The sequence below is a fragment of the Drosophila gunungcola genome, unplaced genomic scaffold (genome assembly GCF_025200985.1).
Source record: "Drosophila gunungcola strain Sukarami unplaced genomic scaffold, Dgunungcola_SK_2 000001F, whole genome shotgun sequence".
Classification (NCBI taxonomy): domain Eukaryota; kingdom Metazoa; phylum Arthropoda; class Insecta; order Diptera; family Drosophilidae; genus Drosophila; species Drosophila gunungcola.
In genome coordinates this window covers 2654672-2680920 of record NW_026453197.1, presented here as the reverse complement: position 1 = coordinate 2680920, position 26249 = coordinate 2654672, and the positions used below count along the sequence as shown (strand labels likewise).

The following is a 26249-nucleotide window of genomic DNA, read 5'->3' as shown; positions in this document are numbered from 1 at the left end:
TTTCTTTTTCTTCTTTTTTTCTTTTGATTTTTCGCAAAAAAAAAATACCAAACCAAAAAAATATCTAATAAAAAAAAAACACTTGGATTTTGCGTTCAAAACTCAATTCGTTGTGTGCCAACAAAAAACCGAAAATCGAAATCGAATACCGTAAACCGAATACCGTAACCGCACACACAACTACAAAATACTACAACGACAACACCGCTACTCGCCACACACCAACACCACAACCACCACCACACACGTGTTTTGTGTACCAACAAACAAACAATAAACAAAAACACTGCATTATTTATCGCAACACTCGCAAAAAAAAAAACCAAACCACACACAATTACAATGACAAAGATGATGTTCCAGGCAAAGTGGACGAGAAGGCGACGCAGCTCCACGCCATTGCCTCGCTGAAGGTTTTACTAGATGCCACCAAACCACAGCGCGGTGGTGCCACCACCTCGGCGGCCAACCACGTCAAGATCAACCTCAAGGAGACCACGCTCGCCGATCGTCCCAATGGGAACATCGACACCACCCTCGACTCGGTAAGTCCTCCTGACAACTTCCCTTTTGCCCCATTTGTATCCGTACAATGCTAATGATATAATGCTCATAATTTTCCTTAGGCATGAATTTTTGTTTCGAATATCCAAAATTTCATTTGAATTTTTAGTTCTTGTCTTTTGTTACAAACTGATTGAATGTGTCACACAAAATGCGCTGCATTCTTCATACAAACAACAATTTGTAGGTCAGGCTAAGTCATCTGAATATCGTAAATCGGAAAAAGACCCTATTGCGACTAAATAATATTATCGCTGAAAACTTTAATTTACCGGTTCCTCAATTCTCAATTTGAAAGATTTATTTCTAATATCGTAAATTGATATCGTAAATTAATATCGTAAAATTCAATTACAACAAAATTAAATACAAATATATATTTATGAATGACGATATAAGGATATCTTATATCGTATACCGGTCATTCGTTTAATATCGTGTATTGTACATCGTATTATTCACAATTTGATGTATCCCATATAAACCAGACAGTGTTTAGCGAACAGTTCAAGCGACCTACCAAAATATACACACCATCTTCCAATTCTAGCTGTTGGCATGTTTCCTTTACATTGCTAATCGATTGATTAATTGAGCAACTGATTGGTTAACTGATTGATGCAACGTTTGAACTGATTCTAAACTGAACCATGGTGTGTTTTTATTCCCCCAATATATATGTTTTGATGTATCCATTTCCCTTATTCTTTTTGATGTATTTCCCTGTTCGTTTCCCACTGTTTTTGCCGGTTCAGATATGTGAAATACCCAAGCGCCCAGCGAAAAGAAAAACATGTACCAGAAAGATTTGTCTGTGTGTTTATGCAACGTTTATGTGTGACTTAATTATGGATTTTGATTTACTTCTTTGACTTAAAACTTAACAACGATTTGTGTCTCAATTCCTCTCCATACGACTGTTCAACCCACCCACCGCCCACCCATCCCCACCACACACACACACAACTCTCTCTCTCACAAACACAAACACACACACTACACACGCCTCAACTCTCCTCCTGTCTACCTTTCAACTTTCTTTCATTTTGATTGTGTATGTTTATCTCCCTTACTTTTGGAGTATCTTCATGCCCCCATTTTCCCACTTTTCATCCATCTCTATCGAACTATCTATCTATCTATCTATCTATCTATAACTCTGTGTGTGTTTTGTCTTGCCCCAGATTAAGAAGAGCTAATTCGGAATAGTGAAATTTTTGCATACTCGTATACCGTATGAACCATTTGGAACTCATTTGCTTTGTGTCTTTACCTGATTTTGTTACTCGTACCTAGCGTTGAACCATCCACAAAAAACATCTAAACAAAAACCGAGGAGAATCAAAGTCATTATAGTGCTTTGCATATTATAATTTCCATCCATATTTTACTAATGCGCGATGCAGTCATTCCAATGCAAAGTAGCTGCGCCCAAAACCACCGATCAGCTCAGTTTTTACCACACCCACCCACACAAAGCGTGTGTGCTCATATATCGTACATCGCGTATCGTAATCGCTGGCAGTTCGTTTACGCGAACATTCTTATGCATAGGCGCAAGCACTTGGCTTTGGCCCCCCATCAGCAATATCAGCAAAAGCAGCAGCCTTAGTAGCATTGCATTCCGGATGCTCATTGCGGGCACACCATACCCTATCTCTTGCAGAGAGTCTCGCAGTTCTGTCATCCGTTCGAAAATATCGTATTAAAGTCTGTCCGTACAGCTGGTTGTAAACGATGCAGCGGCATTTATTTCCTTTTCTTACATACTCTAAACATGGTTTTACAATATTTTCACGCCTTAAAGAGCCTGCTCAAAACAAGTAAATCACTTTAATTATTTTCATTTGAAAATACCTTTATCTGCAAGAGTGTTCAAACTTCGGCTTGCCGCAGAGTACCCCGCTTCCTAGTTGGTTATTAATTACAATTTTTTGTTTTGTTTATGCAAAGATCACAAAGCAAACAAACAAAATTCTGAGGTGCTGACTCGCCTCAATTACTGCGACCTCATTTGAATTCGACTCACAATAAGAAACAACATGGCTGGCCTCGTAGGCCGCATTAAACCGAATTTTCCGAGTTGGGCTTCTGTCTGAAAGAAAACAAAAGAAAATCCTTTCGAAAAAAAAAATAATACAGTGTAACCCACAACCAGCAAATTGTGTTTGTGTTTCCATTCTTTCCCGATCCGTATGTGTTTGTTATGTAACCCCCGACTACACACACTTCTTCTAAACATTTCGAACAGCCTTCTTTCCAAACTGCCTTTCTGTCTACCCCCCAAAAGTCTTCTACTTTTCTAACAGCCTAAGTTTTAATCAAAGTTTTATTTCCATAACTGATCTGATATCTGATTCTGAGGACTTGGCCTTGAGATCTGAAACTTTATGTTTAAAAATCACTATATATACTTATAAATGTGTACTCTTCTCCCAAAATACTTGTCATATAAATTTATAACGTATCTTGAAAAAAATCAACCTAAAGCCATCGTTGAGTGGTCGACGTCCTAGCTGGATTGAGCAGAGGGTCAAAATTCAGACACGCAAATTTAGCATCAAAGTTAGTTTCATGAACAATTTTTATTGATCTCTCTTATCTATCTTTCTCTCTATATCTATCTATCTTCGCTCTTCTATATATTGCATTCAAATCTTTATAATTTCTTGCAACTAATATATTGTAAACGGCGAAAATGTTTTTTTGTTTCGTTTTTATTCAATAACAAAGAAAATATCAGACAAATGCACGCGAGTTGTACACAAAAGCTCCTTGGCAGTGACCACGTTAAAAATTGGAATCTAATTATATATAAATTGAAAAGAAATACAAATAGTTTAATAGATTTATTGTTTACAATATTATATCTGCAGACTTTAATCTGTGGCTTGTACAATATTTATACAAAAAGTTTTATTTTTATTTCTAATAGTAATGTGATTGATCTGTCTGTACTATATAAACATAGCGATTGGCTGGGATCAAATTCAACAGAATATCAAATATCGTAAATTAATTCACCCCAAGTTGAATGATGATTAATTATAGTTGCCCAGAACGACATGTTCAAAAACCGCAAGTGACTAATTCTTATGTTTCCCCTCTTGCTCGATAAAAAAAGAAACATAATAAAAATAGTTGGGGAAATTAAGTTGCTAGCCAGGAGCGTGGAGTGTAGACCGCATATAAATTCCCACATAGTTGTTGCATTTGCAAAGCCTCTGAGAATCGCCACAAACTAACCCGAAAATACACACATTGTTGCTTCAGTGTGACACACACATGTATACTACACTTCGAGTAGCGCTAAACCTTAGTGATATGAAACCTAGACTTAGACACTCCTTTTTAACCTGTTTTACTTTCTACTTTCGTTCACCATTGATCGACCTTGTAGACTGTGTCTGTGTGTTATTGCACTTGCAAGACTAACTTGAGCATGCCCACTGTACCAATGCACAACTGTAGTACCACTGTACTTGCGATGCTGATAGAACTCTGCACGTTTTATGTCTAACCAGCTCTCTGAGCACTGAACTCAGTATCGTATCGTAATTGTAGTGCTGCTAGAAAGTAAGTTCACCCCTTTGAACTCGAAGTACACACACTAAGTATCTTGATCGACACCGAACCCACTCAGATCCCGCCAAGCAAGCTCTAAACGCCTGTCTGCGAGTCTCCAAACGAAACTAAAAACCAAACCAAATCAAACCAAACCAACCAACATCGTTCGTAACCAATTGCAAGCCCGAAAGCAAAGCCAAAATTGTACTATGACAAAAGCTAAACCGTAATCCGACTCATGCTCATCTGTAAACATGGCTCAGAAAGCATTCCACCTAAGACCCCGACCTCGAGATCAATCAACCACTACCACTACCACTGCCACTACCACTACCACCTTCAACCACTGGCGAGCGAACTCCGCTCCACTCAGCCACACCCACACCCACACCCACACCCACATTTTTACTATATATTTTATACAACAAATTCCGTATTCCGTATTACATATTCAATATTATATATATACCCATATACTACGGCCAATACTAACAGACTTCAGTCCAGTTCGGTCCAAGTCGCTAATCGCCAATCTCTTCCTTTGCCTTGACCAAAAGGCGCCAGAAATCGAGGATGAGCCGGAACCGCTGAGCATGGCCTGGCCGGATACGGCGCGAAAGCGGCTCACCTACGTCCTGGTGGCCCCGCTCCTGGTGCCCATGTGGCTCACACTGCCCGACACGCGGACGCCCCGCGGCAAGCGCTTCTTTCCGGTCACCTTCATCGGCTCCATCGTGTGGATAGCGGCCTTCTCCTACCTGATGGTCTGGTGGGCCAACGTGGCCGGCGACACGGCGCGCATTCCGCCCGAGGTACACTCACAAAAGCAAATAACCTGCAAATGACAATTTTACTTAGTCCCCAGCCCGAGGCCGCCTTGAATTTGAAAAATAATCTTCTTTAATAATGAACTAACTGTTTTTGAAGAGAAAGCTTTAAGCTTTAGCTTTTACCCATTAAATATAGACAGAATAACGATTAGAATAACGATTAACGATTAAATCAAAAACACTTTTTTGTGTGAGACAAATTTTACGGCATATAAAAGGTCTATAGACATAAAATTGTAACTTAAAAAGGGCAACCATTTAGTTTTTTTTAGGACTTCAAACTACTGCAGAAGCCATCAATTTTCAACTTAAAACTGGCAACCATTTGACGCCCAGCAAACTAGAAAATTTTAAGATATATGCTTAAAATTATTTAGGATTATTAGCTAACATGCAAAACAAACGTCTGTTAAAAAATTGGTGCTAGTCATTTAGCAATAAAAAAATTTTAAAAACGTTTTTTGTATTCATTTGCTTGTAAATTCAAATTTTGATAAGAAATGTCCTATCATCTTTTACTTGAGGCCCCTTAATCCCCCCATGGACCAACCTTTGATACAAGCCCAAAAAGTGTACACCTAAATTAAACAAGTAAATTAAATGCATTGTAGGCTTCAATGTAAATATTTAACTTTCCAAAATTTGTATCACAAATTTCTTTGTTGAAAATATAAATTAAGGCTTGTTAAGAAATAACTTCTCTAATAAAATATTAAATAATGGGGGTGCCATAAATCGCAATAAATCCAAAGACTTCAATATGTAAAATATATTGTTGCACACCTTCACACACCTTTTTACTAATTTTAAACACTAAGTGATTTCTGTGCCACCCCAAAATGGCTGATTTTCCAGTTTGGATGAGCTTCGTTGTGATTAACCCTTTTACCCTGCTCTTCCTTCCCCGATAGGTCATGGGTCTGACCTTCCTGGCGGCGGGCACTTCCATTCCGGACTTGATTACCTCGGTGATTGTGGCACGCAAGGGATTCGGCGACATGGCCGTGTCCAGTTCCGTGGGCAGCAACATATTCGACGTGACCGTGGGGTGAGTATGGGCACCACCAGTTGGCCCAGTGTCAATCGCAATGCAAACGTAACTAACCGGATTTGAACACTACGACAGCCTGCCGATCCCGTGGCTGCTGTACGGAATCATCTACGGGGCACCCGTGGAGGTGAACTCGGTGGGCATGGTCTGCTCCATAACCATCCTGTTTATGATGCTGGTGTTCGTGGTGATGTCGATCGCCTGCTTCCGCTGGCGCATGAACAAGGGGTTGGGCTTCACCATGTTTCTGTTGTATTTTGTCTTTGTCGCCGTGTCGCTGATGTTCGAATACGACCTGATCACTTGCCCCTTTTAAGGGCAAGGGCAAAGACAAAAGGTGGCAACAGTTACCGAGTTACCCGAAATAACCGAGCTATCCGAGCTACCCGAGCAGCTATCAAGGATATCCAGATGCCGCCGAGGACGAGACAAGGACCCTGTCTCTCTCACACCCAATTAGCTAAATTATATACAAGCAAATTAATTAATGATTAACAAATTAATTAACAATGGACTAAAGCTAAATAATCGAATTGTTAAACAGACACAGATGCAGACAAACACCGCCACACACTCACTCACAGATACACATCACCACTCACACACACACACACACACACACACACACACAAGAGCGAAAGCGATAGTGAAATAACGAAATCGAAAACTTAACGTTAACAAATGCGAGTTAGTTAGTGCCAGCGTTTCTTTTTCAAAAGACATTTACTTTAAAGTGTTTAGCGCAGCTTTTTAACGCAAGCAGCCACCCCTACACCCTTTACCCTCTACCCTCCACCCTAAACTCCTACCCCTAACTCTATAAATCTATCGTATCTATCTACAAAATACTACCAAACTAGAGAGAAGGAAACACGACAATGGCTTCCCAACCACTTAATAACTATCTACCTAACGTTTGGGTTTTAACTACAAGCATAAGAAACCAGCAAAAGTATGTATCTACAAAATATATATGATTATCTCGGCACAAGGCACCCTATATACGGTACGATACGATACGATACGATACGATACGATACGATACGATACGATACGATAAAGGAAAGCAGCACCCAACAAAGCCACGATCAGTGCTAAAGTTTTGTGTTGAGCTCTTTCGATTCGATCGATCGATCGATCGATATCGATCGGGCAGAAGCCTTTCATTTGCGTGCTCTACTAAGATTTCTCCTAAAAGCTTTATCCAGAGCCTATCTAAACTCTATCTAGTTTACGACTTATATACATAATACTTATATCCCACTCACACGCACACTTACATGGCATACTATATATTGACCTGCATTGATTAAGTGATAATTTGCGTACTTATTGAACAAGCAAACGAACAAATCGAAAAACTCTCAAAGTAAGCTACAATTATACTCGAATACTTCAAAACAAAATCGAATCGAAGCGAAGCGAAGCGAATGTAGGGCTTTAAACATTTTGCTAAAGCATTTGCCGTGCATGCAGACCAGAGCATTATGTTTATCGATTCCAGTCCGATGCTAATTCTAATTCTAATTCTAATTCTAGTTATGATTATGATTCTAGTTCTGATCCCGTTTCTAGTCCTAATTCCAATTCTGATTCATGTTGGCGTGTTTAGCAGGAGCAGAGTTTAAATTTAACTTTAAATTGAAGCCATATTTATTATAGACTACTTCAAATCCAAAAACAAAAACTAAGCCCACAAAAATCCAAAAAAAAAAAAACTAATTTCATATACTTTTTGCTTAATGAAGTCCCCCAAGTACATATATATGAGCATATTAACGTATTTATATATAAACGACATATAAGACGATATTTAACGAAATATGAAACAAAATCAACTTGCTCTCTTTATTTAGAAAGTACGTAACATTTTTCTAAACTAAAACCCTAAACTCGTAATACCAAGTGGCCGCAAAACCGAAGAAATGCAAATGCAAATGCAATTGGAAAAGAAACCCAAATAATTTAACATAAAACGCATACATATATACACCTAAATATAAACATACATATATATACATATATATATTTTATATATACCAGAAGATAACTTACTATATATATATGCAACTATACTTAAGTAGGCAATGTATCTAACGGATATCCGACGTTTGCATATGGCTCGCAGTCAAGTTGAGGAAGCGACAGAACAACAGACAGATACAGATACAGATACAGATTCAGATACAAATACAAACACACTCGTACACTCAGAACAAAAAGCAATAATTTTTATTACAAGTGAATTAGAGGAGGCAGCAGTGGCATCGCACTATATGCATACTCCTATACGTACGACATGCGAATCTCACTACAAAAATGCGAAAATCGAGAACCGAAACTGTCAGCAATTGTAACGCATCGGAAATAATTATAAACGCATTCACATTCGCAGAATTATATACTGTATCTACTGAACAATGCGATGTGCAGACGCAAATGCAGAATTAACGTAACTAAGTGGCTGCTCTTACACCCCATGGGTGCAGTGCATTCGATTGCACACCGATATGAATATATATAAATAAATAATAACATAATACACGCATGTAGGATATGGACAGGTCAGAGGTCAGAGGTCACAACAACAGAACAGGAGCAATGCGAGGATTGTCAGGGAACGAGTTGGAGACAATGTATAAAACTCGAAGGAGACTCACCAGCTTCTCACAGAAGACAATACATCCCTTCATCTGCCCAAGAGTAGTCCTTGCACCGATCCAGCGGAGAGTTGGCTGAGAAGCCTCAAAATATTATATATATACTTTCAATTTTCCTTATAGATTGTCGCTTACTAATATCAATTTAGGTAGGCCAATTAACTTGTAATCCCCAATTGACTTTCTCTACTTAATTAAGCCCATCTTATTGCCTCTACAGTTATATCCAAATTGTTCAAGTTCCTTAGTTTCTATAAGTTTCCAGTTCCACTTATTGTTCCTTTACAATTTGCAATGGCTTTTATTGGAACACAAACTCTACTACTTTTCTATATGTTTAGGTCTTAATATTAAAAGTAAATTTAACTTTCTTCTTCCTCCATAATTTTTAGTCTCAGCCACTCCAAGCGTTTCTCATTGTAGCTCTTAACTCCAGAAATGTTCGACTTTAGTCCTTCTATATAATGATATGTACGCCCCTGTATCGTATATATCCCAACTAGCAAGCTCACTTCTCAAGAGTAGATTGCCTCGGTCGCCAGGCTTTAACAGAGACAACTTCCAAGAACAAACAACAAATTAACTTAAACTTTTATACATGCTATATGTTAAACTAAAGACAACAAAGGATACCAAAAACTAAATCGAATAGAAAAACCTAAAAAAATATCTTCCAAATTAACTTTAAAACCAAGTCATATTTATTATATAAAAATAACATACTTGAGAACGAAACACTCACACTTAACTACATCTTATTAGAACCTAACACTAGAAAATGGAAAAGCACACCAGCAATTACTTGTACTGAAGATTTTCCTTACTCACACACCCACTCACATCTAAGCTATCACACACACATATCGCGCCCACTTTTCTATCTAAAAAGGTACAAAAAAAACATTTAGCCCCGATATATAAACCAATAGAATTGAGACATTTTTAACGAATTAATTGTGATCGAAGCGATTGTTCCAAATAAATGCGCCCAGGGTTAATCAAAAATTATAAAAAATTCAATAAACGGAATCCCAGATCCTGAACCTTCCCATCCATCCAAAATCATTCACCCACAACGCACATTCACCACAGAAACTTGTCGAGTGGCATAAAATCTCGCTTTAAAGCAACGTAAATAAGAGGAAATATATACAAGAAATATATATATACAGATATATATATATATGAAATTGTTATGGTTATAGATTTTTAACAAGTTGAATAATTGCGTAAAAAGTAAAAGTATAACAAAAACACAAAAAAATTGTTGAAGCATTAGCAAAAGCGTTCATAAAACATAAACGAAGCGTAAGAAAGGAAAAAAAAATAATAATAATAATAACGAAACAGAACAAACCAAATCGAATCGAAAGATATAGTAATGCTATATATACTTTATGAAATATTTAACTATGAAAATAAAAATCATTGTTTGAAATTAAAGTGAAAAAAGTAAACTTACAAAAAAAACAAAAAAAAAAACCAAAAAGAAAACAAATTTTGTGTTTGCTAATTTTGTGTCCTCGACCAAATTTTGAGTTTGCAGAAAAATCAACCGTAAGTATACCCAATTGATTCGTATGTTTTAAACGTAATTGGCATGATTAGATGTTCGATGTTTTTAAATAAAATTAGCAAACACAAGCACAGACCATTCGGAAGCATTTCTAGAGATCTGGCCGTACTAATCACGCTCTCGAGTCAATCACCTATAACAATCGTCTTGATCAAGAAATACAGATACCGATACAGATATACCACATAACGAACGAGCACATAATCATTAATTTCAGCTTTAAATAATCTACGAACTAGACCTAAACCGTATATGGAACACACAGATATTTATTAACTTTTATAAGCCAGTATATGTATGTACCAAATAGCGTGTCTGTGCGATCCACAGTGGATTACTTTTTTAATACTTAATACGACTACGAATACAATTAGAACACGTGAAATGCAATGTATGCAATACTTATATTCGATTATACAATATTTAGAGACCGTTTCAAGTTGCGTCCGTTGTTTAGACAGAGAAACCAAGCAAACAATAAATTGTCAGCCAGTTGCCAGCGGCTTTGATTTGATTTCGAATTTTCGTTGAATGTGAGGAAACCAAACGATTACCGATTAACGATTGACGAAGAAGCTAATATGATAATGATATATGATACATGAATCCAGTAAAAAGTAATAGTTAACATATTGGTAGACTAATTTAAAGATTTTATAGCGTTTTCAAATTTATAAGTATATAAACCGGATGCGTTTATTATTTGTAATGCCAGCGATCAGCATATATAGCGCGTGAACATATAGCCGTCGTGTGTAATACAGTTATCATTACCCACCAAAAGAATATTTTGCGTTGTTGAGTTTCGATCGTTGTACTTTTGAATTTTACCTTACGAGTGTGTATTTTTTTGAAACAAACACAAGCGGACCGATCGATAGGGGCATGTAATTAATGCAGACGGGTGTGTAATTTTAATAGCGAGCATTGAGAGTATTATAATAACAGACATTAATTTTAACAACTGATACGCTTCTAGCACATAAGATTGTACAAATGATTTATACGAATAATACGATAAACCATGAAAAGAGAGCGGAAAAAAAGAACAAAAGTCGGTTCAGACATTCAGTTGATCCAGTCTAAATATAGAGCCTTTACTTAATCATCCTAGTACCTCCCCCAGATCCCGATCCCCCCAGCTGATCTCACTTTATCGTTGATGCGAATGCGAACCAGAGAGCTCGAATGATGAATACAAGCGGTGGAATACAGCGAGTTATTTACTTTATACAAGTACGTCTAGTTAACGACATTTAGATTTTATACAAAACACACCCAGTCATTCGATCCCCAACTTGAACCGAACCAAACTACCCGGCAATCGCATCTGTTAACAGAAGATCATCAAAACCGAGCAAGGAGTAAAAGCAAATCAAATATATAGTCAATTTCTAACGATACATGCAAACATATATGGCTGGCACTCAAGATATATATAAAACAAAAGTATATGAAGTTATATAAAGCATTTTAAGGATCGTAAGCCGGAAAAAACGAGCAGATAGATCGGGGTGGAAACCACACTTATGTAAATCAAAACAAAGCTATAGCGAATAAACCGAAATGTTAACTAGTTATTTAGGTGAAATATACAACAAACCACACTCAGATGCAGATGTAGGTGCAGATACATATACATTTACATCGAACCGTTAACAAGGCTTTGAAAGCTCAGAAAAATAGAGAATTACTCAAGCAGACACTCGAACACGACACAAGGACACGAATGTTAACGGCGTGTTAAAACCCGTCAAATGGCAGAGTTGTAGCAGAGCCGCAGCAAACGAAAAAGGGCCGTTTAATGAACTTTTGTTATCAACCAAGAAAACAAAACGAAATGCGACTGCAGTAAGCATGTTGCGAAAACGAAAACAAAAACGAAGTTAATGTTCAAACTAACTAATATATAACGAATATTATATAATACAACAAACTTAGACTGTATGTTATTTTCTCAATACAATATCTATAAAAAAAAACAATAAAACAGATTCAATAAAATGAGTTATCCAATGGCAATGGGGTGAGTGTTTTTTCATTTCATGTGGTTTCGTCTAAATTTAGTGTAAAACCACAAGCTTTACAAATATTTTTGTGATCTTTTTTTTAGTTTATAGCTGGTTAGTTTTTCGTTTCGGTCTACATTTATCAAGCCTAAAGTTATTCCATCCATTTGACTCTTTTGCTCACATATGTAAGACATTTACTTTGTAAGTTTAAAAGGTCATATTTCTAAACAACAAAAGGTTTTTGCGTAATAAGAGACTACTCTTTCTGCTAATGAGTTACGAACGGAATCTAAATTTAAGTATTCACAGCTTGTTTGTTAATAAAAAGTTATTTGTTTATTTATTGAGATATTATAGCCTATCGCAGCTAGTTAAAAAACGTTTGATTGTAGCGCTTAGTCACATTAAAAAGCTGGCAATAAACTAGTTTTGTTGTTTCAACTCTATACTAAACAATATAAAAATATTATTAATGTATTTATTTTCATTAATATAGGTACATAATTTGAATAGATGGATTTTAAGAAAATTGCCTTAATGAATACTATCTTAAAATATTCAATTAAAAAGCCGTTTTCAAATTCAGTTTAAATTACTGGTTTTCCGCCTTTTAATACATCGATAAGGTTATCGCTCATAATCGCGCCGCTGACTCTTTTTGAGTCCACTGTAAATTTCTAGCCAAGTTCCACACCATTTTCAATACAAATTGAGTATCTGGGCACACTTAAGCCTGTCTTTTAAAATGGAAACCGCGGTCACACTTCCTTTCCACGCGACCAACAACACAAAAAACGTGTGTTTTGGTCAACAGCGTGTTTTTCTTTAAATAAATCTGCATAACGCGGATTATACTTGACAAAAAGTGCATTTGCCTAAACCGAAAGAATGAGGCGACCCAAGAAGGTAGGTTCACATAGCATACTGGGTAGTTACACCTTTTTAAAGGTTTAAGGTTAAGGTTACTTGAGACTCCCTGCTATATTAATGTTTTTAAACATTTCTAGTACGAAGCCGGCGAGGCCACACAATACATTAGTCGGCGGGCTGCCCTCAGGAAGCTTCAACTCTCCCTGAACGATTTCCGGAGGCTGTGCATCCTGAAGGGCGTTTATCCCAGGGAACCGAAGCACAGACGCAGGGCCCAAAAGGGATCCTCGGAGATCAAGGTGCTGTACCACACCAAGGACATCCGCTTCCTGCTGCACGAGTCGATTGTGTGGACATTGCGTGACTACAAGGTACGTTAACTGATGTTCTCTGGACTCGGGATCCATTACCCATACCCAATATTCCCACAGATCTTTGCCAAGAAGAGCAATCGCGATCGCGCCATCAAGGATTTCCGCAATCTGAAGCGTCGCCTGGCCCTGTTTCCCGAAATCAAACTCGATCACATTGTCAAGGAGCGCTATCCCACCTTTATCGATGCCCTGAAAGACCTGGACGATTGCCTGACCCTGCTCTTCCTGTTCAGCACCTTTCCCTCGCTGCACTTGATACCCAGGGAGCAGTCAAACCTGTGCCGTCGTCTGACCATCGAGTTTCTGCACTACGTGATCGCCTCCAAGTCGCTGCGCAAGGTCTTCATCTCCATCAAGGGCTACTATTTCCAGGCGGAGATCAAGGGCCAAAAGGTCACCTGGATTGTGCCGCACTACTACCCCTTCAAGCCACAGTCGCGCCAGGAGGTGGACTTCAAGGTGATGTCCATCTTCGTGGAGTTCTACACCATTATGCTGGGTTTCACCAACTTCCGGCTGTTCCATGGCCTGAATCTGGCCTATCCCCCCCAGTTCCCAAGCAGCGTGCTTCAGGACAGCGAGGAGTCGCTGAAGGACGAGGCCAGCTTCGTCTCCGACCGCATTGCGGCGCTCAACTTCGAGCTGCTGCGCACGGACAAGGTGCAGGAGGACGAGGAGGAGCTGGACATCGACATGGAGCTGCTGGAGCAGGACGGCGACTCGAAGCGCATCATCAAGATGAAGCAGGAGGCCCAGGAAGTCTCCCGCCTGCGCACCCTCTTCAAAGGCTTGAAGTTCTTCATCAACCGCGAGGTTCCGCGCGAACCCCTGGTCATTCTCATCCGTTCCTTTGGCGGCAAGGTGTCCTGGGACTCGTCCGTCTTCGCCGGCTCGGCCTACGATGAAAGTGACGAGACCATCACCCACCAAATCGTGGACAGACCCAGCCTGGCCACGCAGTACATCTCGCGGGACTACGTCCAGCCGCAGTGGCTTTTTGACTGCGTCAATCAGCGCCAGCTGCTGCCCACCAACAAGTACTTCCTTGGCGAGAAGCTGCCGCCCCACTTGTCGCCGTTCGTGGACTCAAAGAGGGACACCTATATTCCGCCCGAGGAGAAGGCTCTGTTGGATCCTTCCCTGATCGAAACACATGGTAAGATAAGCAGCCAGACCTTTTGCAACATCAATTTAATTCCATTCACCAACTCAGCTCAAAGTGATGACGATTCCGAAGACGAAGCCGAGAAGGAGGAAGAGGAGACTGTGGATCAGGAGCTGCTCGATGCCCAGCTGCAGCTTGCCTACCAACAGGAAACCGCCGAGTACAAAAAATACGGCGGTCCCGACGGCGTTAACGAAGATGAGGAGGATCCCGAGGAAGACGATGAAGAAGACGACGACGATGATGAGGAGGAGGAGGAGGAGGTCGACGAGAAGACCAAGCGCTTGCAGCAGGAGAAGCAGAAGATGTCCGTGCAATCGGGCAAGGTGCACAAGGTCAACAAGCGGCAGGTGCACAAGGCCGAGGTCGACGAGCACCGCCTGCAGGCGCGCATGGTGAAGCCACGCCACCGCAACCTATTCCGGAAACTCATCCGCGAGAAGCAGACCAAGGAGAAGGAGGAGTGGCTGCTGCGCAAGAAGCGACGCACCATCGAGGCCGGCGAGAAGGAGGCCCGCAAGACGGCCAAGCGGGAGGCGCGCAAGGAGGCGGCGGCCGCAGCTGCCAAGGCTTCCAAGCTGGGCAAGTAAGCTGGCAATCGGCTCGGGGGGTTCTGTGTCTTGATCTAGGTTTAAACAATAAACAATGAAAATGTATAAGAAATTGAAATGGAATCTATTTTAATTTGGACCACGTTGAACGTTGATTTTTTTCAGAGCGCTTATTAGAGCTGTAAGCGTTGTTAAGTAGTTACCGCCACCACCATTTGCAACTTGAACATTTTTTTTAAATTTTATTTTAAAAAGTTAAAATTTTAAGTCGATTTTAACTAAATTTCCAAAGAAATGGGCTTTGAAAAAAGAAACCCAGTTTTCTAACTTAAAACTTAATAGCATTTTTCGTGAAATTGCATCTTTGAATGCGGTGACCAAAATAATTTGAAAACTTCTAAACTGTTCAAAATGTAGTCTTTAATCGTTTGATTTAAGCCATTTGGTCAAAAACTTTTTTTTTAAGTGCTGGTATTTAACTGAATCTGTTGGCTTTTTGTTTCTGATGATCTAGTTTTCCTAGAATTTTGGTCGCCGCAAAATAAAATCCGAAAATGAAAATTTTTTATTCCATCTTTTTGCATAATTTCTCAATACTTAAAAAAAGTTATTAAAGTGTATTTAATATATATATATTTTTAAAACAGCTTTTGTTAGCAAAATTCCCGAATATAGTCATTTAACTCTTTTTGCAAAAAGATTCGAAAACAAATTAACACTTATAACTTAACTTACAAATGTTGCTGCAATTAAAATATTAAAAAAAAAGGAAAAAACGATTAGTTAGGTGCATTTTTTTTTATTTTACATGTTCGGAAGGATTATATATTTTACAGCATAGGGAAAAAAATATATAATTCTGTTTGAGTAGAGTTTAACAGAAAGTTATGTTTACAGCTTTGCAAGATAATTTAAATTTCTTTAAAGTTTAACAATATTAAGTGAGTTCACCTTTAGAAGTTGCATAAAACCCCTTTTATAAACAAAGAAAATTTAAAAATAATTAAATCAAATATATATAGGAAGCATATTTTTTAAAACTCTATTTTGCATTCTACCAAAAAGTAAACAGTATATTTAAGTGTTTAGGAAAAGGTATACAGTTTTTACACAATTACTGACAAAAACCTTAAACGCGGCTGTCAACAGCAACTCAATTTGTTTAAAGGGTTAAATCAAGCAATAAATCATTTGCTATCAATAATTGTGGCCATTTCATTGAACACAAAGTGTAGAACAACTTTTTTTAAGTGGCTTTCTGACTACGAATTTTTAGGCCAAGCCACGGTTAAACTTAAGTAATTATTTGTGTATATATCGTATCGAATTAGCACTATGTATATTGTATATGCCCTGACGCAGTCCAAGTCTGTCGTGGTTCCTATTAGTCTACTGGTATATCGATCGCTAGTTGAGTTCCTAAGTCAATTACTTCCGTTAACAAATGCCAAGATTCCATTCCATCGAGCTTCTATAGTGATTACATCCTAATTATCATCCTAGTCGCTATCGCTATCTGCTCCGCCCACCGCTCCATCTTCGTCATCGTCATCATCGCTGTCCTCCAGTTCGGGCATCGGGAATCGCAGGAGGGCCGCTACGCCGGTCAGTTGAGCAAGTTCTGGAAACAAAACAAATAAAAAGATTGGGATTATTCAGTCGATTTGGCTATATGGCGATATATATTGAGCTGATTTCTGTTATCTAAACGTTGAAAACCAGAATAACAAGTAAACTACAAAGACTAAAAAGCCATCAATACTTGATGCAAGACAACTCTCAATCTCAGAACTGCAGCAGCCCGTTTTGCATTTTTTGCCGTGTTGTGGGCGTTCCTGCTGTCCAATCCCAAGGCTCACCGGTTCTAGGCCATGACTCACTGAGTGAACTTCACATTCATCTCGGCCAGAGTGTTCATTAAAAATGCATGGGTTTGCCCAATTACCTCGGGATTAATGCAGGTTCTGTTGCAAGGAAAAACAATTTGTTTGCTCGAGTACCATGTTGCCAGGCCCCTTTATCTCTTCAATTTGGTTTTGTTTACACAAGCCGCAGCAATGTTTATATACTTATGTAATTTAAAGCTGATTAAAATGCTCAGCGGACTACATTGGCTATCTAAATACTTGCCAGCCGATAAGAATGGGAAGTACTTCAGAAAGAAAGACGCAAAAACTCGATAGGGAGATCGGTTGCAAAAGCTACAAAGTATGGGGGGATCTATTTCGGAACCCCAACGACCCATTTTCGAGACGAAAACGAAAATCTTGCCAAGTCTCGAGACTGAAACAAGACAAAAAAGAAAGAGGCATATCTCGTGAGTCACCTGCAAATGGCTATTTAACGCATTTAGGCACTTTACACCCCAAAAATATGTGCAATACGAGAAATGCAACATTAATTAATTCATATTTGCATACAAAAATGAAATCGAAAGTTCCCTCACGAATGAGATAGCAAAAACTACTTGGCAGCCTTTCAATTCGAATTGATGATGTTTTCTGCTCATTTCGCAATGGACTTTGTAATGTGGGATGTGGGAGACCCCTCCAAGAAACACAAATATGCCAGCACATATGTACATGTGTATTGTATATACAGTATTTGTTTACGGGCAGAGCATTGCATCTCGGGGGACTTAAAAATAGAATCTTTAACGAGGTCATTAGACAGAGGAAGGCAGGCTGCACATGAGTATTCAAATTGAGCATAGAAATGGACAAAGGTGGAACAAGTGTGATGCAAAGCCGTTCCTCCTGGAGATGATCTATTCTTGTCCCAGAAGGGAATTTGTTTCGCACTTCATGAGTCATTGCGAGTTTCCCTTCTTTATACGAGATGAAGAAGTTCTCGAGTTCTTCTAAGAAGACACAAGATAAAAGAGTGCTAGGATTTTCAATCTCTACATGTGTAACCTTTAGAATTAAAATGACCCATGTGTAAGTGAATTTAATCAACTGATTTAAGAAGTCTTTATCAGCATTTACAGTGGCTCATTAAATCACTTTATTCTATTGTGGAAAGCTCAATCATGTATATAAATCTTAGATATTTACGTTACAACAAATCACTATAAATAAATGTTCAGTAGTTGCTCCCTAAGTTATTTATTGATTAATTGATACTCACGTTCTCCTGAAATGTGCATGCTGGAAAATATTTTCACTTCGCCTCCAGCATCCCGAACTGATTCCACCAGATTTACATATTCCTTTCTAAGATTAACGTCTTGGCAGCTGTAAAGATGACAAATGTTTGGACTAGAAGTGAAAATTGAACCGTTTATAGCAAATAAACTTTCAGAACTGATCAGCCACACAAATATGATTCGATTCTATCAATTAATATGCCCATTTGTCAGCCATACACGGATGTAGGTGCTCGTATCTACTGCACTTTCGCATTCCACGACCGGACCCGTATAAATGGCGCATAGCAAAGTGCTGGATCATGGCACGTGATGGGCATAATCCGCCTTGAATAAGGTGTCAAGTTTAACTGGAAATAGTGGGTTCACCTCGTCGCCCACCCCAAAGCAAAGGGGGCCATCACACATTATACTTAGACCCCGGTCGCGATTTGCATTTCATATCCACAGAGAGCACATGAAGTCACTTGTCGCTGGAGCAATAAAAGTGCGACCCCGCATAAAAAGTTAGGGCAGTTCAAAAACCTCTACGAAAATGCTAATGTCGAATGACGAACATTTGCAGGTAAGAAAGTAAGAAGAAATTCAAATAAAAACCAGGCAAAAAGTGTAATTTCAATTAACATTTTTATTGACGACAACAAACCGCTTTTTGTTTGCGAAGAGAGAGAGTGCAAGCGCCGTTCCTATAGAGCGATCGAAGTAAACCCCATGTGGAGGGTATTCCGAATGCGATCCACAGCACGTGCAGAGCAGAAGAGAGCAACTGAAGAAAGAGAGCGGCTGTCTTCGTAGCGAAGAATTAGTTGCAAAGCGGCTTTCTTGCGGGTAACATCGAGCGATTCGAGGGACGGAAACCCAAACGAACCGGAGAAGATTGCCACGCGAAAAGAAAAATTGGTGCTAAGACCCCGCTAAAAAAAAAAAAGGAAAACAGCCCCGTCAAAACCGCAAAACTGCAGCAACATCGGAAAGAGAAAAGTGCACAAGAAGTACGCACAAAAAAAGATACAAAGGTACAAGTGAAAGTTGAAAAGTGATTTTTGCCTCTAACAAAAATGCTGCCTAGTGCAGAGCAAAGCCCCAAAACGATTTTAAAGTCCCGCTGACAGTTTAGTTAAATGTTTTATTCCCGCTGACTCAGCCGCAAGCAATGCAGATACAGCAGCAGCAGATACAATTTTATCTGCTACCTGTGTGTAGATACTTTTTCACTCATCCGCAAACCGCAAACTGCGATGAACTGTGAGCCATTGTTGTAGATGCTGCTGCTGTTGCTGCTGTTGCTGCTGCTGATGTTGCTGATGTACCTGCAATTTTGGCCGCTACTCGTTATGCTGAGTAGCTGCAATTGTTGCTGCCGCTGCGTGACAATGATTGCACAATGAAATCAATTGTTATAATGGAATTAGCGTGCACGAGGCCGAACACAGCCGTGAATTGTCAGCCATCAAGAGAGAGAGCGGGCGAAAGAAAGATTGTGGCGGGGAAAGTGGGGCTATGAGCGCCCCAAGATATCAGTAAGTGCGCGTAAGAAGTGTAATTAACTGTGTGAGGAGGGGCGCCTGCAACTGAACTTGGCACTCCGATGTGCTCTGAATACATTGGAAAATACCCAAAATCCCATTTGAATTTAAAAACCATTCAAGAAATATGTGTTCAATTAATAAAATTGTTTTCTCACTACAAAATACCACACTTAGCAAGCAAGGTTTCATTCCATTAATAAGCCTCCTTGGCTTGTGAGATCCCCAAAGACCAACCTTAAAGGCAACGCCTTGAACTTAAAATACTTAATACTTATTGGTCTGATCATTTAGAAAAGCAGCCAACTCATTGCTTACCCATCAGTTGACCAAACAAAACCCAACCCGCATACAAAATGAGGTTGAAAAACCCCAAATGCAAAGATTCAATAAAGGTGATTCACAGATACCGTGTTCATTGAGCATTCCGCCCATTTAGGGTTTCAATATCGTTTATTTCAACAAGCCCGCCCTTTCACTTCTTGCTTAACAAAAGCAACCTTAAACTTTTCTCTCTGTTTCTTTCTTTCCCATTTGCTTTCACAACACAAATATGTATATATATATTATAAACAATTGTCTTTCGAGACAATATTTACAAGCGTGGCCAGCTGTGAAAAAAAAATCAACAAAACCGCTTAAAGGGGGCACGTTTTTGAGACACAAGACATGTTGCAAAACCAAAAAATAAATAAAAGGGGGACTAGAAAAACTGGTTGGACCCATGAATAACATATGAAAAACAAAATCTATAGGATGGGAGAAGAGAATAGGTTGAAGGGGAAAAACGCTAAGTGCATTCGAGCAGCAGAAGAACTTGATAAGTTAGCCAAAGTGGATCGTGTTACATGGCCTGTGGAATCTATTGATGGTTGAGGGGGAGGTTCCAGAATAAAGCAGAGAAACGAGAGTGTCCGCTCCAAAAGTTGCCCGCCAAGTGATCCATAAACGGAGCGATTAAATAAATTAAAATTCTTTATTTTGTTGTTTATTGTTGTGGCTGCTGTCTGTCTTTTTTTCAATATATCGCCCACAGGTTCTAACAATTAGCACAAGAAATGGCTCACTGTGCGCTGAGGGAATTTCATTTCACGTTGCTATAAATCGTATACAGTACACAGCTTATTTACATCAAAATTTAGTTCAGTCTTCGTCATTTGCTAATCGAAACTCGTCTGGCGAAAACAGCTCTAAAAAGTGCCAAAACAGAGCACGCAAATGTAGCTCGAAAATCGACCATGAATAAAAATGAATGCAAACGGATACGGATTAAATGGGTGAGGGACGAATTAAAGTCGGAGGAGCTGATAAGGGGAAAGGGAGAAAGCTAATATAAGACGTCTTATCTAACCTTTATCTAAAACATTCATGAAAATAGTTATACGTACTCGTGTTTCCTAATAATGTTTTTGGCTGATAAGAACTTTTTCGTAGTGTGCAAAATTCCAGCCAAAATAGTCACATATTTTTAAATAATATGACTTCACAAGTGACTTAAATGTGTTTGATATTATTTATAAATATACGTGACTTTACTGAAATTATTTAATAGTGTCTAATACTGGTAAAACAGTTTTCTAGGCAACATAGTTGAACATTAAAAAATGGGCTGGTTATAAAGAAGTCAAAACAACTCGTAAAGTGGGATTGTCTGCCCAAATTTCAACTCCACTTGACTGTACTTAACGCACATATCTTTCCACTCCAGTTCCTATTTAAGTGCCGGCCACTTAACACCGTCGAATTAAATCGAATCGAATCGAATCCAGCGGATCCGAGATGCTCACCAGACAGCCCGACTACACCATCTCCGAACTGGGCCATCCCATTCACCAGTGGCCGGACTCGACCCTGTGCGAATCCCTCAAGAAACTGGACAACAGAAAGGTGCCAAGCTCCCCGCCTTCGCCTCATCGCCTTCTGCCACTGAGGGAAACCCTGGACGATTATTTAAAGCGATTGACGCTGAGAAGCAGAGAAGATTTCGAAGAGGATCCCATTTACCAGCAGAAACAGCGAAAGAATCAGTGGAACGAACAGCAGCGCAAGCGGTAAATTAAATAGAAAACCTAAGCAAACAGTTTAATAACAATTTCCCATCTTGTTTCTCTTTGTACGGTGGCAAAACCATCAACAGCAATCAAAAAAGTCGAGATAAAGACGAGTCCAGAGCAACAGCGACGACGACAACGATAGCAACAACCAGCGATCTAAACAATTTTTGAGATTGGAACGAGGGGGAATAATACGAACACGTATGGGGGTAGCAACCTAAGCGGACTGATTACATGTGCTAAAATAAAATCACCTTTTGCCTAGAACATTAAGTACATTAAATGTGAAGTAAAGAAAAAACCTATAACACTTAATTCTAATTTAATTGCCAGCCAGGCAGTTAGCATACAAAATGATTTTCAAATGGAATTTCAACGGCCCATAAAAATGTAAACAAAACGCGTAGAAGAGTAGTGAATAGAATTGAACTGAACAGAGCAAGCTGGCAGCCAAAAATGGTGGGAAGACATTGGGGTAACCTTGATCATGAGCACGTCGTCGTGGGGCCAACAAATTAATGGTTGAACGTGCTTTCTTTAAATGGCTAAACGCGTACGATCGGAGCAGATCTGAATTCGCAGCGGAAGAATTCGCAATCATTCAATGTTAATAGAATCCAAAGTTGATCGTGGAGCGGATGGCGAAATGGGAAACGATTTATCTTATCACACAATATCATAAAACTTAGATTCTCTCAGCTGTTGCGACACAAAAGTATTTATACGAGGTAAAATATTAACTTAGTTTGTTTAAAACAAAATCTTATCTAATTTGGTTTGCTAAAGAATTGTTTTTTACAAAAATTGTCGACTATGACTATGATATTCCATCAAAATATTTGTTTTTGAATTTTAACTAACACATATATCAGATATAAGGTAAGACTATATGTCATTAAAAGATTATTTTATAAGGCAACTTGTATTCCTTTTTAATTTGATAAAGAGATAAAACTATCAATCCTTTCACTTTTTTAATTCCTTCAGTGAAATATTAATTATATAAAATCTGAACTTTGAAAATAAGAAAAGCAACTGCAGCTCATTTCTTTCTAAGTTAAAACTAATTGAGAACCACACTTGCAAGTATAGCAAACCAATTAAAAAACAATCGATGAGATAATGAAATTGATTGCTCTTTCTCAGATTTTCTTAAGTGCCTCAATATTTGTATTCATTCCGGCACCCAAAGCAGAGCAAACCGGTGACATGTGTTCCATATGGCGACATAAGCACACCAATTGTCGTCGCCCTCTCTTTCCGCTTTCGAAAGTTTAAGGTTTTTGCTTATACTTGCGATCGTGCTCTTGATCTCTCCGCTTGATTGAGCTTAATGAGTGCTCAACTGGAGGCTAAGCATATGTACATATATATATCTCGGCCCAGCCAAGTGGAACTCACCGAAAGAGGTTGTCCGAGATGAGCAGCGTTTCGATGGCCTGGGACTCGGCGGCTTGGAGGACGTGCTTCTTGCCGTAGAAAGCCTTGGCCGGCTCACATTGCAGCATCATGTAGAATTGCTCCAGGACCTTGACCTCGCCAGCGGCCTTGGTGTCGGACATCTTGGCCAGCACGGCGGGATCTTGAAGAACCTCTGGGGATACAAATGCGATACGATAATACCAGATCTTGATAAGGGTTACAGAATGAAGAGCCTACCCTTAAGGGAGTGCTTAAATCCCGACGAGGCGTGCACCAGCATGAACTTGCTCTTGTTGTCCAGCAAAATCTTGTAGTCCATCTTGACCGCTTGCTGGAACATGTAGTCGTAGAACTGATCCCGCACGAAACCCGGCGAGGCAATCAGCACGCACTTGACCACATCGAAGTTAACGTGCCGCAGGATGCTCTGCATGACCTGCTCGTAGAACTTGGCCAGTCCTTTCTCGTGCTGCTGCACGCTGCCTTTTCGCTTGCGCGGAATGGAGACCTCGATCTTGCTCCGCACCAGAGTCATGCTGGCGGTGATCAGGCAGACGTGGGCCAGTCCCTCTTGCATCACCACGGCGGCCACATCCGCCGACTGTGTGGGATCGCAGGCCATCTCGATGCGCTCCAGGGCGATGGTGTCCCACTCCGGTTTGCGCAGCTCAAACTTGCGGTTCAGCTCCAAGTCGAGGGTGTGATAGGCGCCCATCTTGACGTACTGGTTCTCCTCGATGTTCCGCCCCTTTAGTCGGAGCACGCAGGCCTGGGTGTCGAAGTCAATGCTCTCCACGGCGATGGTCAGAGTGGTGCGCACTCGACTGCTGGTGGAGGAGCCGGTGGCCGTTTCGTTTTGCACCTTGCGAATGGTAGTGCTGCGCACGCTGTCGCCCTCGGCTATCAAATTGAAGGCGTGCCACATGTCCTCCGACTCCTCGGGCATCAGGGTCACATTTCTAGGGGATTTCAAAGGAGGGCAAAGTTTAGAGAAGCTCAAGTCACAAGAGGATTTACTCACCCCTGCATGCCCTTGTCCACGTATTTGCCCAGCAGCTTCATCTCGTCACTGTGCTGGTCAGGATTTGGTTTTTGTTTCGTTGGCTGGCACTGCCTCTATTCCGAGTGCTTTGAATCCGCTCGCCGCTTGTCACTTGCACCCAGATTTCAGAGATTCCCTCGGTCCACAAAGGCGGCGGTGCATCGTGGTCATTGGGTCCACGCAGTTGCTGAGTTCACACGGCTGATCGGATCGGCAGGATGGTTATTCTGATGGTGTAGTGGGCAGTGCAATCGGCGGACAGTGACATTCACACGGGAAATCCACGGGGCGAGCAGTGCTGGGAGACTAGCGGGTTTCACGCCAGACTCGACTTAAATTGGTCTCGTACTAAAATCTTTTGTTTGTCTATTTAAATTTAATAAAAACGGATACAGCTTTTCGGAAAACAGATAATAGAAGCTGTCATTTAATATAAGAAATTCTGATTGCTCAATATTTTTATTTAATTAAGTTCAAAGTAAATTCAAGAAAATTACCTCTTTTAATACCTGTCTTTCTTTTAAATAATAAGCAAAGTTTTAAATAATAACTAATATGTTCAGAGTTGAAATAATGAACCAAATATATTTTTAAAAAAAGATGGAACAAAATAATTGTTAAATATTTTAAAACTTAAACATACACATATATTGCAAAGAATTTAAAAATTGCAAAAATGCTGTTCTAAAGAAATGGGCTTAATCTTGGATATTAGATTTGATTTCTTACGTGTTCCTGATTATGTTTCTGTACCATAAGGAATGTTTAGTAGTTTCACATATTTAAATTAGCTATTTTCCCTGCTAGCCTGCCAGCACCGTCGGATGACCAGCTGACACTATGGCCAGTATTTTCTAGTATTTTCAAGTAATGAAACCGGTGGCGGGCGAACGGTAACTTTAATCCAACCATGTGCGAGGATGGCAAAAAAAATGCTTGATTTGTATTAAAAAATACACATGTTTATTGAAGTTACCACTTTGTACACATTTTCACTTAAGTCTACGCTATAACTAGACTAGGAGTCGCTCGATCTCCTGCTGGATGGAGGTGATCTGCGACTTGAGCTGACTGCCCTCATTGGTGGTCACCGAGCAGGCGACAATTGGCCGAGAAACGCCGCAGGCGCGACCCAGAGCCTGCTTGGAACGCACAAAGACATAGGGCACGTTCTTATCCTCGCACAGGAGTGGAAGGTGGAGGAGGATCTCGATGGGCTCGGTGTCGCCAGCCAGGACCACGATGTCGGCCAATCCACGATTCAGAGTTTTGGTGGCCTCGTTGGCTCCCTTCCTCAGTTGATTGTAGTTCAAGGCCTGCTGCAGCAGGTTCATGATCTTAGCCGTTAGCTGGGCATCGGCCAGCGGGAATGCCTTGGGATTCACTTCCTCAGTCTGCGAAAATCAGTTACTTATTGTAGCTCACACTTTCAATGGCTTATCCTAAGATTACTCACCATTTTTGGGTTTATTTATTAGTTTTTTATAAGATTATTGTGTTTAAAATGCAACCTCTCGGCTTGTTGCTTCACTGAGGGCAATCGCTGGAACAATTGATACAGTTTTCAAAACACGTGCGTTGTCGTTATAAAACCGTTTGTCGATATGAAATGAATACCAAAAAAATATAGTTGGTCATACTGTTTTTAACGATACTTATCGTAATAATGCCAATATTTTTATTTAATGAAGTTCAAAGTAAACCAGCCCTGGTTTAAAGATACTTAATTTTAAGGGGAACTCCAAAAACTAATTTTATTTTTCTTCTATCAAATAGGAAATCTTGAATTAAATTAAAAAGCATGATGTTAAAAAAATAAAAAAACCTTTTAAGCAAC

At 39.7% G+C, this 26249-nt stretch overlaps 5 protein-coding genes across 9 annotated transcripts in view; 3 read left to right on the top strand and 2 right to left on the bottom strand.

Moving 5' to 3' along the window:
- LOC128261910 (sodium/potassium/calcium exchanger Nckx30C) overlaps nucleotides 1-8192 on the top strand; it is a 34260-nt gene extending 26068 nt beyond the window's left edge. The window contains exons 6-10 of the mRNA XM_052995850.1: nucleotides 364-545; nucleotides 3055-3129; nucleotides 4689-4943; nucleotides 5873-6009; nucleotides 6088-8192. Of these exons, the coding sequence (XP_052851810.1) occupies nucleotides 364-545; nucleotides 3055-3129; nucleotides 4689-4943; nucleotides 5873-6009; nucleotides 6088-6328 (890 nt within the window). The 3' untranslated portion in view covers nucleotides 6329-8192. The remainder of the gene's footprint in view (nucleotides 1-363; nucleotides 546-3054; nucleotides 3130-4688; nucleotides 4944-5872; nucleotides 6010-6087) is intronic.
- A 4821-nt stretch (nucleotides 8193-13013) lies between these two features.
- LOC128261872 (pescadillo homolog) lies at nucleotides 13014-15338 on the top strand. The gene is made up of 4 exons (XM_052995790.1): nucleotides 13014-13166; nucleotides 13268-13501; nucleotides 13562-14660; nucleotides 14718-15338. The coding sequence occupies exons 1-4, from the start codon at nucleotides 13149-13151 to the stop codon at nucleotides 15257-15259; spliced, it is 1893 nt and encodes a 630-aa protein (XP_052851750.1). The 5' UTR covers nucleotides 13014-13148; the 3' UTR covers nucleotides 15260-15338.
- Nucleotides 15339-16180: 842 nt separating this feature from the next.
- Nucleotides 16181-24790, bottom strand: LOC128261887 (protein pelota). Of its 2 annotated transcripts, XM_052995821.1 has the most exons (5): nucleotides 24392-24783; nucleotides 23608-24329; nucleotides 23350-23542; nucleotides 18350-18456; nucleotides 16181-16841 (listed from the first exon to the last, which is right to left on the bottom strand). In XM_052995821.1, exons 1-5 carry the CDS (start codon nucleotides 24430-24432, stop codon nucleotides 16720-16722), a joined length of 1185 nt encoding a protein of 394 aa, XP_052851781.1. In that variant the 5' UTR covers nucleotides 24433-24783; the 3' UTR covers nucleotides 16181-16719. The 2 variants fall into 2 exon arrangements, with proteins under 2 accessions (XP_052851781.1, XP_052851782.1); XM_052995822.1 differs by lacking the exon at nucleotides 18350-18456 and having other exon boundaries at nucleotides 24392-24790.
- On the top strand, nucleotides 19053-22263 carry LOC128261906 (uncharacterized). 4 transcript variants are annotated; one of them, XM_052995845.1, is made up of 3 exons: nucleotides 19053-19360; nucleotides 21603-21945; nucleotides 22032-22263. In XM_052995845.1, the coding sequence occupies exons 2-3, from the start codon at nucleotides 21674-21676 to the stop codon at nucleotides 22117-22119; spliced, it is 360 nt and encodes a 119-aa protein (XP_052851805.1). In that variant the 5' UTR covers nucleotides 19053-19360; nucleotides 21603-21673; the 3' UTR covers nucleotides 22120-22263. The 4 variants fall into 4 exon arrangements, with proteins under 4 accessions (XP_052851805.1, XP_052851803.1, XP_052851806.1 ...); XM_052995843.1 differs by having other exon boundaries at nucleotides 19062-19384; XM_052995846.1 differs by lacking the exon at nucleotides 19053-19360 and adding an exon at nucleotides 19456-19888.
- Nucleotides 24791-25352: 562 nt separating the features above from the next.
- Nucleotides 25353-26021, bottom strand: LOC128261434 (NHP2-like protein 1 homolog). Its single transcript, XM_052995132.1, has 2 exons — nucleotides 25869-26021; nucleotides 25353-25806 (listed from the first exon to the last, which is right to left on the bottom strand). The coding sequence occupies exons 1-2, from the start codon at nucleotides 25869-25871 to the stop codon at nucleotides 25426-25428; spliced, it is 384 nt and encodes a 127-aa protein (XP_052851092.1). The 5' UTR covers nucleotides 25872-26021; the 3' UTR covers nucleotides 25353-25425.
- Nucleotides 26022-26249: the final 228 nt, after the last annotated feature.